Source organism: Rhynchophorus ferrugineus, unplaced genomic scaffold (assembly GCF_030347505.1).
Source record: "Rhynchophorus ferrugineus isolate W39M unplaced genomic scaffold, kcgeb_rfMv2 rfM2, whole genome shotgun sequence".
Lineage (NCBI taxonomy): Eukaryota > Metazoa > Arthropoda > Insecta > Coleoptera > Curculionidae > Rhynchophorus > Rhynchophorus ferrugineus.
This window is the reverse complement of record NW_027472581.1, coordinates 21,370,873-21,389,944: the sequence shown is the minus strand read 5'-3', so window position 1 is coordinate 21,389,944 and position 19,072 is coordinate 21,370,873. Positions and strand designations below refer to the sequence as shown.

The window sequence follows — 19,072 nt, the reverse complement described above, 5'->3', positions numbered from 1 at the left end:
ATAATAATTTGATACATTTTAGAAGCGTTATATTTAATTAAATGTCTAAGATTAATATAATTAGAAAGTTATATTTTTTACTCTCTTTAATTTATTATATATTTTACATACATATTAATCAATTCACTTTATTTGCCATTCATTATTAAATAATATGTTTCCACTATTAAGTTCCTGATAAAGAATTAAAAACAAATTTCAGAGAATTATACATAATATGTTACATCTATTTCTAATAATAGTTTTATTATTAATCAAGTATTTAGTGGGTTTAACCCTAATAAGAGGGTGTGTACCATTAAAAATATGTTATAACATTTCCTAATAAGTGATATAACATTTATGTTATCTATGTAACAGTTATGAAGAGTTTAATATAATAACATATTATTTATATAATTTCCTGTAATTTTGTACATATGGCATTAACATTTTAATATTTATCAACAACAAGTGGAAACAAGTTCAGATATGTAAAAAACAGTGCCTTCTATAGGTATTTTTGAAAAGAAAAACAGATTATGGCTATGACTAAGTTCCAAAAATACAGGATAAACAACCTCCCAATATACATATCTTCGACGTCCTGAATATAATAAGTGTTACTACAAATTACCTTTTGTGATTTTTTTAAAGGTATTTGCAAGTTGTCAAAATTAATAATGGAAGAGTTTCATATATATAGGGCTATTTAGAGAAGAACTGAAGAGATTTTTGAGTTTAAATGTGTTTAGTGAAGTGGGTCTAAGTAAGGAGAGGTTGACAATATACAAGGGGATTGTCTCATGCCTGATCACACCTTTATATAATAGGTGAACTAAAGATAAAACCATTATTTTGGCTGAAATTGAAGGTCTTATTTAACTTATTTAAAGTGATCCTATTTGGTTCTAATTTACATCGTTTTGTTCGAGAATTTTTGGCCAATATGAAGATAATTCCGATAAAGGATTTTTCAGTAGCAAATACATCACTTGGTACCAAGTCCGGGGTTATAAGGCGAATGAAACAGGCATAGGAACTTCCCACCCAAGCTAGTCCCTTTTTGATGGTTATTCCTTCAGAAAGTCCTGTTATTCATTGTAAATTATCGAATATTTTATCATACTTATCTTTGCATCTAACCTGTTTCAAATGGTTCCAAATGGTTTGGTGACCAACCCATGCTTATATAATGGCAGTATATTTTCGAAACTTAGCTTCCATAGTAGTATGCATCTGTAATATCTATACGCAACCGAAACTGCATTTGGTTGACTGTTATATGGATTATAAACACTATAAAACTGTCTATTTTCTCTTTGCAGGTTTTTATTTTTGACGTGAATTAAAATAAAACATATTGTATATATACAACTTTATCAAATAAGCTTTTTAGTACGACATATTAGCCATTTAACGTCATGTAGTGTAGTTCGACCGCTATTTTTTTTATAGATATTTTAAACTCTCTTTTTATCAACTATGGGTTTATCTGGACTGGACCTACAGTTTAACGTGGGCTCCGAACCACGGTCCTCGGTATTAAGCCTACCGACTGGCGAGTGACCAACTTTAGAAATCATCCTGAAGACATCCGGTCTTATCCAGCGTGGATACTGGCGTGACTGGGATCATTTTCCTTCTCGGATTTTACACTCTTGCCTAGAACATTCACAAATTTTAAGCAATCACAAACATAAATTTACGACCATGCCCCAGCAGGATTCGAACCCGCGGCTATCGCAACAGTATACTTTTAGAAATCTTTATAAAAAGATGGTGGTGATAAAGGCTGGGTAAATATTTTTATTATTTCCGTTGTCAGATTAGTATGCTAATAAGATAGGCAATCAAAATGGTAGTTGTATAGATAATGCAATAATATTAATGAGTTTAATGACTTGACCATATTGTACATATTTGGTTAGAAAAATTAAATGTTTTCTTTCTAATTTCATCCAGTGAAAAATCTCTGTTTTTAATACCAGGCGTATGATGCACGTATGTACAACATTATTACACGGCCAAGTATAAACACGGTGAGAAAACATGTGTCACGTCGACGTAAACAAAACTGAAGTGGGAAATAAACATGTGCTTCCGTGAGGTAAAAACGGCCATTGTTTTACTTCTGGTTCGTGTATGTGTTCGTATGAAATTAAACATGTGTCAATAACTTAGTGTGACTTGGGGGTCGGAACGTTAGAATTAAAATTAGAGTCGGACATAGTCGACAAAGCGACAGCGAAATTACTAACCGGCTATTAGTGGAAATCCGTTGTAGTCGATTATTTCTGTTGATTCGCATTGATTCGATGAAATCATTGTTTAGAGTTCTTATTTCGTTGCCATTCCCGTGAAAAATATCTTAATTATGACTTGTTAAATTTATTTTAAGATTTACCCAAAAATACCCAAACATTTTATATAGAAGCTACTTGTTGCTAGCCAAAACATGATGATGATGATGCTATAATAGCCCGACTTATATCCAGGTAAATAAATGAGATAATAATACATGATTTGATGACATTACTACCAAGAAATGGAAATATAATTTAAATAATGTTTACACTTGTAGAAATGTAAACTATAGCTTAAGTTATTATAATTTTATAATTAAGGAATACATATTGATGTATTTATCTCGCACTCGATTTGCTTGAGAATTAATCCAAGTACAAATGAAGTGTAGTAATAAATTAATTTATAATTAAGATTGTACTAAAAATATCTTAATAAAGATGCTATCGAAAAAAACTTGTAGAAATATTTATGAAATGGTGATGGTTTTTGTGGTAATGGTGATAATTCTGATTAAACATTTTCTTTACTTCCATTTTCTGATTTCTTATAATTTACCTTTCATTTTTTTTCGATATACCTGTAAGATTATTTGGCTCTTACTAATTTGTCGTTATATTAAAAAATATTTAGAATTCCTTTTATTTATTTATAAAAATATTAAAGATTTTTTCAATTATTTGATGAAACCTGCTTAAAATATTATGTTCTAAATTATTTTTTAACCATACATTTAAGCAAAGACATAAATTGTCGAATCTCTTTAACAGTTTATTTCATGAAATTGATTTTGTTGTATAATGATGTTAGATTTGGTAGTAGCCTTATATAATTGCTACCTTAACAATTAGACAGCATTTTGATGTAATAAAGTCCAGCGAATTTTGTTTGTAATAGTAGCCTCTGATGTTTTACTTAGGTAGCACTTGAAAATTATTAGTTATACCTACTGAATATAATTACACTATTTCTATTTATTTCGATGGTTGGGGTAAATTAGGAAGCCATTAAAATGAAAAAGTTATAATTATTGAACATTTTTAAGCTGTAATTTTTCATCAAATATGTCGCTAGTAGAATAAAGTCGAACAATTATCAATAACGTAAACCTCTTTAAAATTAACGCAAAATGTTATTTTTCGAATGTCTTACGTTTGCTTATATTATTAGCTAACAGTTTATTTATTTTGGAATAATCAACAATTTAAATAATTGATTACACAAAAATAAATGTCAGTTGAAACCTAACAGTTATAACGGACTAAATTTATATTTTAATAAATTGTTTATATCACATAATATTATATTAATAAAATTAATAGTTTCGAACTTAAAAATTACAGAGCAAAACGAAGCACATCCCTATTTATTGTATAATCAATATACTTTAGTTTGCGTTTAATCTTTTAGGTATTAAAATTATTTACTGGTGATAATACTAAGAATGCATAGATTAATACTTAAGAATGCATACGTTCTTAATTTTTTATTAAATTATAATAAAATTAATATAATTTATATAAGTTTATTGAAATTGTCAGATCTTAAAATTAGTAATTTATTTAATTAACTATTTTTATTCTTTACGTGACTGTAATTTTCTCTTCTCAAACAACTAACCTCTAAAATTAACTTAACTGTTTCGAACTATTTATTTTCGTTTCCGTTTTTATTTTTAATTTATATTTACATTATCATAATATTTTTACAAAAAGGAGCAATTTAATGTCATTAATGTTTATATACATATATGTTTATTGTTTATTTGTACAAAATTAATGTTCATTTATGATTTTGTTTTTGTGGTCCAACACAGCTTGTTCTCTCGTCCGTTCCATTAGTTAAAATTACAACTTTATATAGCATAGTAATATGTATATCTTTATTTCAAACTTTTAACTAAATATAGTACGCCATTTCCCAATTATTACTGTCAATTTAACGAATAATTTTCTATCGTGGTCTTGGGATAATTGTGAGTTTAAATCTTGCTGGGTCGTGGTTGTGTATTTATGTTTATAATTGTGACTGTTAATAAGACAAGAGTGCAAAATATAAGAATGAAAATCATCTCAGCCATTTCAGTAACCAGGTTGGGTAGGTCCAGACGCCTTCTAGGATGATGTATAAGTGTAGCTTCGTCAGTCGGTAGGCTTAATGCCGGGGATCATGGCTCAGATCCCACGTTAAGTAGTAAGTTAGGTCCCGTCAATATAAACCCTCATTGGTAAAAAGGAGATCATTAAAATATAACTTAAAAATGAGGAATATAAAAAATAATAATAAAATAAGGTCAGTTAAAATTACCTTACGTTTAACGAAAATATTAATGTAGTAATTAAACAATTTCGCCTTCTAAAACGGTCTATTATTAATAAAAAAAAACCCTGACACTTACTTGTCCGCGTTTATAATAAACCGGAATTTAAATAAATATAACCGTCAACGGCATAAATTTACCCGTAATATAGACGTTTAATGCCAACCGGGACAATTCCCTACAAATTCGTCGTTTATTTAGCAATCTGAATTTGGTCTTGTGTAATTGTTATTTTCCTCTCGCAGAAAATATAAAATTAACTACATTTAGCTGTTTTATAGTCACAGTCATTCCTGCAAAGTTAAAATTTTATTGCCCTGTTATGTTCCTCAGCGACTGAAGGGTTTCATCTTTTATGGTCTCACTATTGATCAGCCCGTGTTAGTACTATGTATAATATTAAAGTCAAAAAAGAACAGATTTCTTGCTATTTTTGCTTCTATATGTTCTTTTAAATAAAAGCACAAAACAAGACTGTTTAATGCGATGTTCATTCTTAAACAACCAAAACAAACAACTCGAACTTAACTACCCGTATTTTTTGTGTGACATTAGTGACTATACAAATAAGAAATGGCATTATGATGAATTGTTATTCATACTAGTTATTAACTGAAAAAAATTAAGATAATAATGGTTTGAAATATCGCCAACCGAACTAGAACAAATAGATACCTTTAATAAATAATTAGTAACAAAAAGACTATTGGCAGAAGTCGCTTTTTGTACAGTGGTACACAAAACATTGGGGAAACCTAGCCAGGATAAGGTATCAGATCATATAAAGAATAGAATCTTGCTGATTTCTAATATTTTCGTTGTATATTACTATTGCAGAATTAATTGAAACAAGTTTATAAATTATATAGGCATATTTACTTTACAAACCTGTTGCATATATGGTATATGTTATATTTAATATTTGTTTGATAATATACATGAAAACTTAAATTTTTTAACGTAGGCTTCGAAGGTCACAATATTAAGCTTACAGACCGGTCAGTGGTCAACTTAGAGACCATCGCAGAAGATCGGTTTGGTATTACCCAACCTGGTTACCGCCATGACTGAGATAGATATTTCTTGTTAGATATTACCTGGAGTTAATTACACGAATTACAATCACAAACATAAGGTCGAAAGCAGTAAGAATACAGTCTTGTGTTATCTGAAATAAACGCCGTAAGTATGAAATATAATTTATATTAAATGGATTGTGTAAGGCATAATTGTTATGTTACTTTTTTTTAATATTAACAGTCAATACAAAATAATATATACGATATTATTATAAATGTTATCTCTGTTAGGACACAGTAATCAGAGCATTAATATCTATAATTTACAGAAACATTCACATAAATTTATTTAAAAATTAATTATAACAGCATTTATGAATATATCTTACCAAATTTTAATATTACTGCAGATAAACACATACGCAAAACTTTTTGATATAATTTTTAAAAAGTACATTATTATTTTATTTGTTAAATTACTAATTGGATTAAATTATTGATAAATAATCATGAATCGCTACACCTGATGCTGAAATAGTTTATATAGGAATTAGTTATATACATAGATGTGGGTTACGTTACTTACTTTATTGGATTTAATTGTTGTACTTATTGGATAACCTGGTATGCGAAATATAACCCTCAACTACCGGCTATTTTCAGGTAAATGGGAACATTTTTGATATTATCTCAGTTAACAACGTTGCTGAAATAATGCGTTGGATTCTATATTCATTCGTCTTCTTTGAATGTTCGTTTTATCAACTTGTTCCCATTTTATTTATTATTCGTTCTACATATTAATAGTACTATGTTAGTTGATATTGTTTTACATTAATATAGAATAATTGATTTGATATATTACGTAAATTTGTTAATGTATGTATTATTATGTGATAAAAATTAATGTTTTCAGTTCCTTATAAAATATGTGGGTTATGTTATCTGACGGTAAACATCATTAAAATGACTGAGATATATTAAAAACAAATACCAATATATATATTAAAAAAACAACGATGGTCTATATTTTATTATAACAAGAAAAATATATATGAATAATATCAATTAATTAAAAGAAATGCACTTACGAAAGGATAAAGTTAATAAACTTCTAAAAAGAAGGACCCATTTCGGATACTATTTTTCTTATTTTCGCCGTATCCAAACCAAACCAAACAACTTATCGGAAACGGATCTGGTTTTCTTCAATTTGTTACAGCTGATTCTGGTTCGGGATCACCTCTTTCGTCAACCGTACTATAACTTTCGTATGTGTTTGATTCGTTATAAACCATTCTGCGTTCCTGAAGGTTATTTTTAGGCTTTACGCCGTTTATGTGGGATAGCGCGTCAATCATCGTATTGAATCGAATGGATTGAAATTAAACGTGTAAGAAGATCCACTGTAATTACCAGTTAACCTATATATATATATATATATATATATATATATATATATATATATATATATATATATATATATATATATATATATATATATATATTGTATTTTTATCTTAGCATAATCATATTGTGGTGTTGTTCTTTATGGATTGTTATCATAACTCTTTCCTTAAAATGCAATTCATATTATGTTTGGTTTGGTTTCGATCGGTGAAGGTAAGAAGCAAATATAATACAACTATTAAAGCTGATGTATCTCCTAATATCTTTACCGTCACCCAGATTAGTGGATAATTTCATTTGTCTGGAACTTAGTACTAAAATATAACAAATAAAAAAATTGATTGAAAATAACACTGACAACACTTTTATCCATTTTATTTCCTTAGAAGGACTAAGACTTAAATTAAACTATTCTTCTCTTTGACCCACAATATTTCAGAAAGAAATTTTTTAATAATAACTATATCTTACAGCAGAATATAATACAACTATTAAAGCTGATGTATCTCCTAATATCTTTACCGTCACCCATATTAGTGGATAATTTCATTTGTCTGGAACTTAGTACTAAAATATAACAAATACAAAAATTTATTGGAAATAACGCTGATAACACTTTTATCCATTTTATTTCCTTAGAAGAACTAAGACTTAAACTATTCTTCTCTTTGACCCACAACATTTCAGAAAGAAATTTTTTAATAATAACTATATCTTACAGGAGAATTTTCTTCTTCATTTTATTTTAATAGTATTATTTATTTTGTAAATTACTCGCTGCTGTTTATTGTATCGTATTCTATTGTAATTATATTATTGATCTACTTAGTAATCTCAGTATAGCTTTATAATTACAAAATTAAAAATGTAGACAATGCAAAATATAATTTTCATGTTATAATAATTCTGATAAGTTCCCTGCAATATCTGGCAAATTGAATCACATCCTGCTAATTCTTCCTTAATGTTTGATTATATTATATCATTGTAGACGTAGATTATATTGAAACAAACTAATTAAACTGATTAAATAGAGGCACAAAAATATATTAAAAAATGTTTTATAAGCAAGAAGCGAACAAGTATATTTGAAATATTTTAAGAATTAATTTGTTGTAATATGTCATAATAATATATATAATATATATTGTATACAATATGTATTATATTTTTTGCTTATATATCTGCTATTTTATAGTTAGTTGGATAATGTATTATCATGTTAGATCATGCAAAATATTATTCAAATATATATATATATATATATATATATATATATATATATATATATATATATATATATATATATATAATTAAAAAATATAATATATATTATATTATATTATTTTATATATATACTATATATATACATATACATACATACATATATATATATATATATATATATATATATATATATATATATATTATGTTTTATTATAGTGTAATACGTATTAGGATATAGATTTTATCACAATTGTTATTAAAATCTAGTTGTAGAAAAACGACAAATATATATCTGAAATGTTTTGTGAATTTGTTGTTTTTTAACTTATTTAATGCTTTTATAAAGAAAATATGTAATAACATATTATATAATTTTGATTTTTGTTTTATTTCTATTGATTTCACAGAAAGAAAAATATATATTTGAAATATTTTCTGAATGAATATGTTGTAAAGTTTTATTTTAAAGAATATATTCGAACTTTTGGTTTGTTAAAATTTACATTAAATTACATTTCATGTGTTTGAACAAATATTTTTTTGTTCTTTCGATGATATTTCACAATGTTAAATCATAGAAAATATAATTTAATAAAATATTTTTAGAAATTCATATTATGTTATAATAATGTATTTTTATCAATTTCAAATAGTATATATTTAAAAGATATACTTTTATTGGTATAGAAAACAAAAATGTATATTTAAATGCATTTGGATAATATTTAATTATGGAAAATATCATTTAAAAAACATAAAAAATGTTTTTAGAATTTCATATTATGTTGTAATATATATGTTTTAATACAATTCTTGATTTTATATCATAGGGATTGAAAACAAAAATATATATTGAAAAAAAAATTAATATATTTCAAAATATAATGTATTTTTATCATTTTCAGACACTATATGTATAGAAGATGTATTTTAGCACAGTTGTGGATTTTATTTTGTTGGTATATATAACAAAAATATATATTAAAATACATTTAATTTATTTGGATAATATTTCGCCATATCATTTCATTGAAAATATTATTTAAAAAACATGACAAAATATGTTTGGGATTTTCTATATATTATTTTCAAACATTATATTGCAGTATATATTTGAAATATATGATTTAATACCATTGTGAATTTTATTTTATAGAGATAGAAAACAAAAATTTATATTTAAATACAATTAATATATTTAAATAATATGTCACAATATCAAAATATAGTTTAAAAAAAAACAGTAACATAAAATAATTTTTAAACACGATATCACAATATATAATTAGTTTTTGTTATTTTCAAACATTATATTACAATAAATAATATATACTTTAATAAAATAGTGGATTTTTTTTAATAGAAAACAAATATGTATATTTAAATACATTCTAATTCTAATCTATTTGGTTAATATTTCACTACGTTATATCATGAAATAGTATGATTGAAAATAAGACGAAACATACAATATAGATACATTGGTAAATATGTACAAATTTTACAACATTGTAGTATATTATAATATAATATATATTAGGATATAGATTTTAACAGAATTGTTGGTTTTATTTTATTGTAAGAAAATTGTTTGTGAATATATATACATTGGTTTTTTATATTGTAATATAAGAGACATTTGAATATAATTTTGATTCCTGTTTTATTGCAATTTCTAATATAGAGAAAATATATGTTTAAAATGTGAGAACTATGACTTTTTGGTTTTGTATTCTTATAAGATTGTTAATTTTGATTAAAAAATCTAATCTGCTTCTGTCTGTTCTAGTCTATTTGTATAATATTTCACCATGTTGTTTCATGAAAATATAATAAAAAAAATAAAACACACAATTTTTATGCATTGGTTAATATCTACAAATTTAAAACATTGTATTATATTATAATATAATATATATTAGGATATAAATTTTAACACAACTGTTGGTTTTATTATATTGTAAGAAAATTGTTTGTGAGTACATATACATTTTTTTAATAGTTTTGTATTAAATGTAATATGTTGTAATATAATATATATATTTTTATAATTTTGATTCCTGCTGTATTGCTATTGCTGATATAGAAAAAAAATGTTATAACTATGACTTTTTGGTTTTGTATTCTTGTTAATTTTGATTAAAAAATCTAATCTATTTCTATCTGTTAATTTATATAATTAATTAATAATATAATTAATTTTTATAATATTTCACCATGTTATTTCATGAAAAATATAATAACAAAAAGAGATGAAACACACAATTTAGAAGTTTTGGTTTTGTATCCTCGTAAATTCTTGATATTTTTGTTAACACATTTGATAAAAAAATATTTACTCGCTATTTGGCCACGCTATGTTGGTAAACATGCGTCTCGGCGTCGGTCATTCGCGGGGACATCTCGTGAAAAAGACAAACAACTTACTTGAACAGTATAGTCGAACGGATTCGACCGAACCATTTCCAAAACTTGCACCATATGGATACGTCCAATCCTGCGGAACAGAACTCAACAAAAACAAGCCGCGCGATCTTCTGCTCTATTTATCAACAAAAAAGAACGCCGCGTGCCTTACCGGTCCTGTCCCGTCCCGTCTATCAACTTTTACGCGCGGTTCCCAAAAACTGAACATTCACAACTACTTGCTCTCGGTACGTACGTGTCAGTCGGTCTCTCTGTAGCCGTGTGCGTTGGCCTGTACACACATACACAAACGCACACAAACTCGACTATGGAGCGTCGACCAGAGCAGCGGAGCGAGTGCGTCCTCGGAACCGTGCACGATGAGGGTGGCTGCGAGCGCGGATCGAGAGTGCGAGCCGAGGGTGTACGCAAAACGTCGGGCTCCCTTTGAGGGTGCCGAGCGTCGTACGCAGCCGAACGCAGGCCCAATGGCGCGCGTCTGTCTCACGCACTCCTCATGGCGATTACGCCGCCACGCTGTCACATCGATCCGGCATCGTCCTTCTCGACGTCGTCCTCGTCCTCGTCCTCGTCGCCGTCGTCGTCAAAGAGATCGAGTTTTGGGCGCTCGCCGGATGTCGCACGCAGGAAAAAATTCTTTGTATGGAGGTAGTTCGTTCGTCTCGCACGTTCTGGATGGCGGGACCGTCAGGACGCGCGCGGGGCTCTGGGGCGGCTGGGAGGAGGGAAGAGTGGAGAACGCCGCCGTTTCGAACGTGAGTGACGCGGGGGGAGAGGTGCGCTCGTAGTTAGGCAGGTTCATTATCTAGAATTAGCCGAGTAGACGGGTTTTCTTGCGTTGGACGGTTTGTCTTCAATGATTCATTAATGACCGGTGCCCGTTTCTGGAGATGCTGATTTTTTTCGACTCTCGGCGAAATTACCGATTGCTTTCAACTTCGTCGAGGGGAAATGAAAAGGAAGAGAAAACGAAATCGATCGAAACTATTGCTATAGGTGCCTCCGATTTCATCACGACGCAAAACGTCGGTGCTTGGGGATGTGGATGATTACGGCTGGCACGAATAATGCCTCCATGATGAAAAACAATTTAGAAATATTACCTCTACTTATCTTCAGAATTATTATGAAGCTTTAAAGGTTGAGTGTTCCTTTTCTTAAAAATTATTCCTAATTAATATCTGAGAACAGTATTCAATATAAGGTAATCTAGTGAACTATATTAAAAATAGAAATCTGATGAAAAGAAAAAGTTAGAAAACAATTAATTCATTATATAGATTAGTTTTAAGCAAGTTATATTGACACTGATTTTCCAATATATCCTATAAAATCAATTCTCAACAATACTATGATGTTCAATATTGTGAATTTTGATTCATAAAAATTTTGAAAATCATTGTGGAATTTTTTAGGTTAATTTGCTGTTTTTGTTTTATGAGATATAACTCAACAAATGTTTAATATAAAAATACTAGTTAAGTAAATTAAGAAATTAAACTTGATATACTGATGAAATGCTAAAATAGATGGAAATAATTAATTTATATTACTATAGAAAATTAGATTTAAACAAGTTATATTTACTGGGATTTTCCAATATAACTTTTAAAATGAATTTCCAGATTTATTATGGAGACCAATATTGGGAAAATTACTTTAATATATTTTTATGAAAACTGACTCTAATTTAAGGTCTGCCGGCAATATTCAATATCAAAAGCATTAGTGAGCTAAATTAAGAACAAAAATCTGATGGAATACAGAAATAAATTAAAAAAAAAAAGTAATTTATTATAGAAAATTAGTTTTAAACATATAATCTTTACTATGATTTTTGAAATATATCATTCAAAATGAATTTTCAATATTATTATGGTGCCAATGTCAATTATTATAGTGGAATATATCATTCTCAACAAATATTATTTATAATATATTTTTCAAAATTATTATGAAATTCGATATAATTTTTATTCAATGCTGCTTTTTTATTAAAAATAACTTATTATGGTAAATAAATAAAAAAGTAGCTTTTACTCGAACTTTCCCATATATGTATTAAAAAGAAACAATTTCGATAGATACAAATTCAGAGATGATCAAAAACTATTTAGATATGAAGTTTGTGAAGATTGGTGTTTTCTTTTTATGAAAATTGACTCTAGTGTTCAGTATAAAAAGCATCAAGTAAAGTACATTAAAAAGAGACACCTGACAGAATATAGAAATAGAAAGAAAATATTTATCGCCTTTTTGTAAGGGAACGAAATGAATTTCAAAATGAATTTTCAATATTATTATGGTGTCATTATCAATTATTATTATAGTGGAATATAGATTTAGTTAAAAAATAATTAATATGTCACTGCAAATTCATTCTCAACAAATATTATTTATAATATATATTTCAAAATAATTATGGAATTCGATATAATTTTTATTCAATGCTGCTTTTTTATTAAAAATAACTTATTATGGTAAATAAATGAAAAAAACTAGTTTTTACTCGAACATTCCCATATATCTATTAAAAAGAAACAATTTCGATAGATACAAATTCAGAGATGATCAAAAACTATTTAGATACGATGTTTGTGAAGTTTGGTGTTTTCTTTTTATGAAAATTGACTCTAGTGTTCAGTATAAAAAGCATCAAGTAAGGTAAATTAAAAAGATACACCTGACAGAATATAGAAATAGAAAGAAAATATTTTTCGCCTTTTTAAAAGGGGACGAAATAGTGGAGGATGGGAGAGATGCGCTCGTAGTTAGGCAGGTTCATTATCTAGAATTAGTAGATGGGTTTTCTTGCGTTGGACGGTTTGTCTTCAATGATTCATTACTGACCGATGACCGTTTCTGGAGATGCTGATTTTTTCGACTCGGCGAAATTACCGACTGCTTTCAATTTCGTCGAGGAGAAACGAAAAGGTAGAGAACCCGAAATCGATCGGAATCATTGCGATAGATGCCTCCGACTTCATCACGATGCAAAATGCCGGTGCTCGGGCATGTAGATGATTACGGCTGGCACGAATAATGCCTGATGATGAAAAACAATTTAGGGATATTACGTCTACTTATCTTCAGAATTATTATGAAGTTTTTAAGGTTCAGTGTTCTTTTTCTTAAAAATTGATTCCTAATTAATATCTGAGAGCGGTATTTAATATAAGGTAATCTAGTAAAGTAAATTAAAATTAGAAACCTGTTGAAATATAGAAATAGTTAAAGTATAATTAATTCACTATAAAATATTAGTTTTAGACAAGTAATATTAAGATTGATTTTCCAATATAACTTTTAGAATCAGTTTTAAACATTATTATTGTGTTAAATATTGTGAAATTTGAATATCATTATGGTATTTTTAATTTTAATTCAATGTTTTTTTTTGAGAAAATGGACTCCATATAACGTTCTACCAACAATGTTCAATATAAAACATTTCAGTTACCTAAATTAAGAAGCGAAACTTGACGAAATACAGTAATAGATAAAAAAACAAATAATTTATGATATTATAGAATATTAGTTTTAAACAAGTAATATTTACTTGGATTGCCCCATATGTTTTTTTTAAGAATCTTCACTTTTCTGAGTTTTCTTCATTATATTTTATTGTGAATATGTGTGTAAAAGAATACTAGTTAACTGAGCCAATAACAGAGACTTGTTGGAATACGGAACTAGATAAAACACAAATAATTTTGAAATGATAGAGAATTAGTTTTTAACAATTATTTTACCATTTTTATTTATTTTTTAATACATCTTTCAAAATTAATTTCGGTGTTTTTTTTTTATGAAAATTAGATACAGTGTTTAGTATAAAAGGCATCCAGTAGACTAAACAAAGAACATAAACTTGATGCTATTTAATAAAAAACAATTAAGTTATTGTAGAAAATTAATATTTTAAACAAGTAATACTATCTTTCCCAATATATATCTTAATTTAAATTTTCAAAATTATTATGGTGTTCAATATTGAGACTTTTAGTTAACGTGTCTTAGCAATGTTTAATATAAAAACATTGGTGAATGAATTAAGAACAGAAATGCGATTCAATATAGAATTAGATAAAAAATAATTAATAAAGACTATGCAAAATAGAAAAAAATTGGTATATTAAATATAATCTGGATATAGGGATGATTACGGTTGCCACAAATAATGCTTCGATGATAAAAAAATTGGAATTATTAAGTAGTTTTTTAACTTCTGGTACAGCAAACTAAATGAAGAATAGAAACCTGACGAAATATACAGAAAGATAAAAAAACAATTAATTTAATATAAAAATTGGTTTCATACACACAATATTTGTTTTGATTTTCCAATATATTTCTTAAAACAATTGTTTAAAATTATAATTGTAGTCGATATCGTTAATTTTTATTTATTATTTCTTTTTTGTTACAAATAACTTATAATGGTAAATTAATTTTACACAACTAACACATATTTTAACTTTCCCATAAATGTTATGTTTTATAAAGAAACTATTTTAAGTTACCTCCAACTAAAGCACGAAGCAATATGGATGGAAACTGTTATGTCAAATAGTCTGGATATAAAGAAGATTGTGACTTATATTTCGATGTTATATAGATAATAATATAACTATTTAGAAGTATTTTTTCTCTTTATCTTCCGTATTGCAAATTTAAATACCGTGATTTTGTGAACTTTAGTTCTAAACTAGTAATCCTCAAACATTATTATGTCAATGTTAAATAAACGAACTTATTGATTATAAAAAGATAGAAAGACATATAGAAATATAAAACAATTTAGTTTGTTTTAATAAACTAGATTTAAAAGGTTGTCTGAATATAACATTCTAATAACATAACTTTAAATAAAACCAGTTCGACGAAGTGAATAATATTCTTTATATTATATTGATGATGATGAACATGCATCATTGAAATGTAATTTCTATTGTCGTTAAGTCGTTACAAATAACAATTACAATTTGGCGTTCTCTTTTTACCAACTAAGGACTCACTGTATTATATAGACTTCTAAGTGATGTCATTAAAATTACAGACTAGCGATTGAAACTCTTAGCCAAAATAGTATCCGGTCTCACATAGCTTGGTTAGAGCTGTTGTAGATTTTTTTCCCAAAATTTTACCCTCTTGTCAAAACAAAGTAAAAAAATAAAATCAGGAATATATATTAAATAGATCCGTACCCTGAGTAGAATTCGAACCCAGGTCGGTAATATAATAATATTATTCATATTGATAGCTATGGTTCAGTGATCTTTAACTAAATTGTAAGTATATACATAGTTATGTAAATAATAACAGCCATTTTGTGAAGGCAGAAAACTTGAGAGAATAAATAATATAAATACAGTGAAAATAAACTAAATTATATTAGTAGGCTAACAACCGAGTTCTAACTAAGCAGTATTTATATTAATATTTAAAAATATAATTTTTTTCTAAAAGGACACGGACTGTATCGAGCTTGATCATTTCAATACTTGTATGTTAATCGGCCGTCCCTTATTTTCCGGATGATGGTTAATGGAATAGGGTAGGGGTGGAATGGAAGGCGGAGAATGCGTTTGTAGTTAGGCAGGTTCATTATGTAGAATTAGTCCCGTAGCTTTGTGCTTCTAAATCAACGGTTTCACTAATGACGTCGTTTTTTTATGAAGAATTCCTATTAGTCGTGTTGTACTCTCAACCAGATCTCAATAACAAAGATAAAAAAAATTAAATTATGTTAGCTTGGAGTATTTATTTCATAATATTGGTATTATCGATTTTGATTTTTTTAATAAACTTAGGTCCTATATATAAGTTACCAACAAAGTAATTGATGGAAATAATCGATGATTTGGCAAAAAATAAATAATTTGTAATTAAAAAGTAAACTTTAAATCTAAATTTGAAACATTACTTGTACCATTTCTATTTATTTTGTTATGGGGTGTATTCATAGTGGAAATAAATCGTCCGTCTTTATTTAAACTACCTGTAGCCATGATTAAGATGAATACTCCTATTCAATCAATAACAAATATTCATAAGTAAGCAAGTCTCTATTCTTCCTACATCATCAAATAAAAAAATAATGATTGAACTTTGCAAAAGATTGACTATCATTGTAATTTCCCTAAATACAAATCAAAATGTGTTATTTATATTTATTTATTATATTTTAGAGCATAACTTTTAACAATTTTGGTTTATTTACTATAATATTTTAATATGTATGATATGTCTCGATGCAAGTTTGAATTTCGTCGGCTAAACTATACAATAAAGAAATAGCGAAGAGGCAACCAAAGAGTTACAACAAAGAAATTACTACATGGACTAATGGACCTAGAGATGGAGAATATAAGTGAGCGAAAGTAGCATTAGATAATAACGATTAGGTATTTTGGAATAAATTGATGTTTTAAACAATTTGATTTGTATACTGAAATGTAGTACAGAAAAGTATTTAATAACAAAAAAAGGTTTAATTAACACACAAACATTGCTACTGCCAAGACTAAGTATTTTCATTTATAACTCATAAATATTAAATTTATTGTATAACAAAGTGCAGGCTATGTATTATTAAAAAATGACAACTAGATCAATAAAAAAGAAGATTTAACTTTCCTTATTTAAGTGAACTTGATTTAAGTGTCGACCGCCGTAGCGCAACGTATTGTCATTTGTTTTTTAGTGTGGGAAGGCGGTTAAAGACGGAAAATTTTCTGCATTTGCGAAATCAGTTCGTTAGTGAGTGCCTTCGTGGCGGTCGCCACAGTAGGGTTGCCGTATCACGCCAGACAACATTCGCCGCGTAGAACAATTCAGTTTCGAGGACTGTAGGATGAATGTTTGAGACATTTGGTCGAACTCGACATCAGTATTGTTAGTGTAGAGTCTATCATCCAGGAACACCTCTAATATCGCAAAAGAATGGCGCGATGGGTTCCTATACTGCTGAAATTCGAGCAAAAATTTAGGCGGTTGAAAGTTATTTAGGCCGCTTGCTGGCACAATACGAGGCGGAGAGGGATGGTTTTTTAACGCGAATGTTCACTACAGACGAGACATGGGTACACTATTGCACTCCCAAAAGCAAGATGTCGTGTAAAGAGTGGCGGAAGAAGGACGAAGGGGCGTCAGTTAAATCGAAGACAACCAGGTCCGCGGGTAAGATTCTGTGCACGGTGTTCTGCGACCGGCGGGGCGTGCTCTACGTCGATTTTCTGCGCACTTAACGTACCGTTAACGCTGCATACTACTCTAACCTTCTGAAAACATAGGTGAAACCCGCTTAGCCCTCGAAACGAAGGAGTATTCTAGAACGAAGTGCGATTCTTCTCCAGGATAACGCACGCCCACGTTCCGCGCATTTACTGGAACACCGCCCTACAGTCCAGATTTATCACCCCGCGACTATCACATGTTTGGACCATTGAAAGATGCCTTTGAAGGTCTCACTAGTTATGTTATGTATTACTATTTTTTCCGCAAAATTTTCCCGTATTATATATTACGGGAAAATTTCCTGTTCTTCTTTATGAAATATATCTGTTAGAATAAAGTACCAACAAAGGACATTATTTAAGCATCATGCATCATCAGCTTCATGATAATAATAAATTGGAATTATGGACTGATAACTTATTTATTCTTTCGTAATGAAAATGTGTCTTCTGAGATAGTTTCAATTTTTCACAACTTTGTCACCAGAAAGTCAACTCATATCAATCATATATGGCCGCAGTTGTCGTATACATCCGATCTAGTTCTGACATAAATACTATATAAGCAAGAAGATTTGGGATGAAATAAACTTGAAAGAATGTAAAATAAACTGTTGACGTATTCAAATTCAAAAGTCTCACTATCTTTTGATCATAGCTGCAAGATCCATAGGATTAGGATGGAATATGATATAACATGACCTTATACAGATGATATAAAATAGATCAAGAAATTAATATCATTTATATTTAATTTCGTAAGACGAGGTAGGCTTGTTATTAAAAGTTTATAAAAGAAATAACGTTGATTATAAATAATATTTATGTGATGTAAAATATTAAATTAAGCACACAAAAATACACGCAATTTCTAAACAGAGTAAAACTAGAAATAGCCTGTTGACTCTATAATAACTGCAAAAGACAAATGCGTTCTTTCATAGTAAAGGAGTATCCCCTTCATAAACCTTTTCTTTTCACTACTCTAAAAGAAAATTTAATAATAACAAAAGCAGAGACTATCCCACAGAACACTACGTTATTAATTTACCTTTCCATTGTTTAACATACAAGTACAAGGCCACTTTAGTCCTAATTAGATTGCTGGGACAGTCAGAAATGTATTTCGCCATGTTCAACTGCTG

The 19,072-nt window shown here is 28.1% G+C and overlaps 1 protein-coding gene across 5 annotated transcripts in view; it reads right to left on the bottom strand.

Annotated features, from left to right (window-relative positions):
* Positions 1-11,079, bottom strand: part of bru3 (CUGBP Elav-like family member bruno 3) — a 251,690-nt gene extending 240,611 nt beyond the window's left edge. For all 5 annotated transcript variants that reach the window (XM_076396743.1, XM_076396742.1, XM_076396741.1 and 2 more), the window contains exon 1: positions 10,690-11,079. In XM_076396743.1, coding sequence (XP_076252858.1) covers positions 10,690-10,743 — 54 coding nt within the window. In that variant the 5' untranslated portion in view covers positions 10,744-11,079. The remainder of the gene's footprint in view (positions 1-10,689) is intronic.
* Between the last annotated feature and the right edge of the window lie 7,993 nt (positions 11,080-19,072).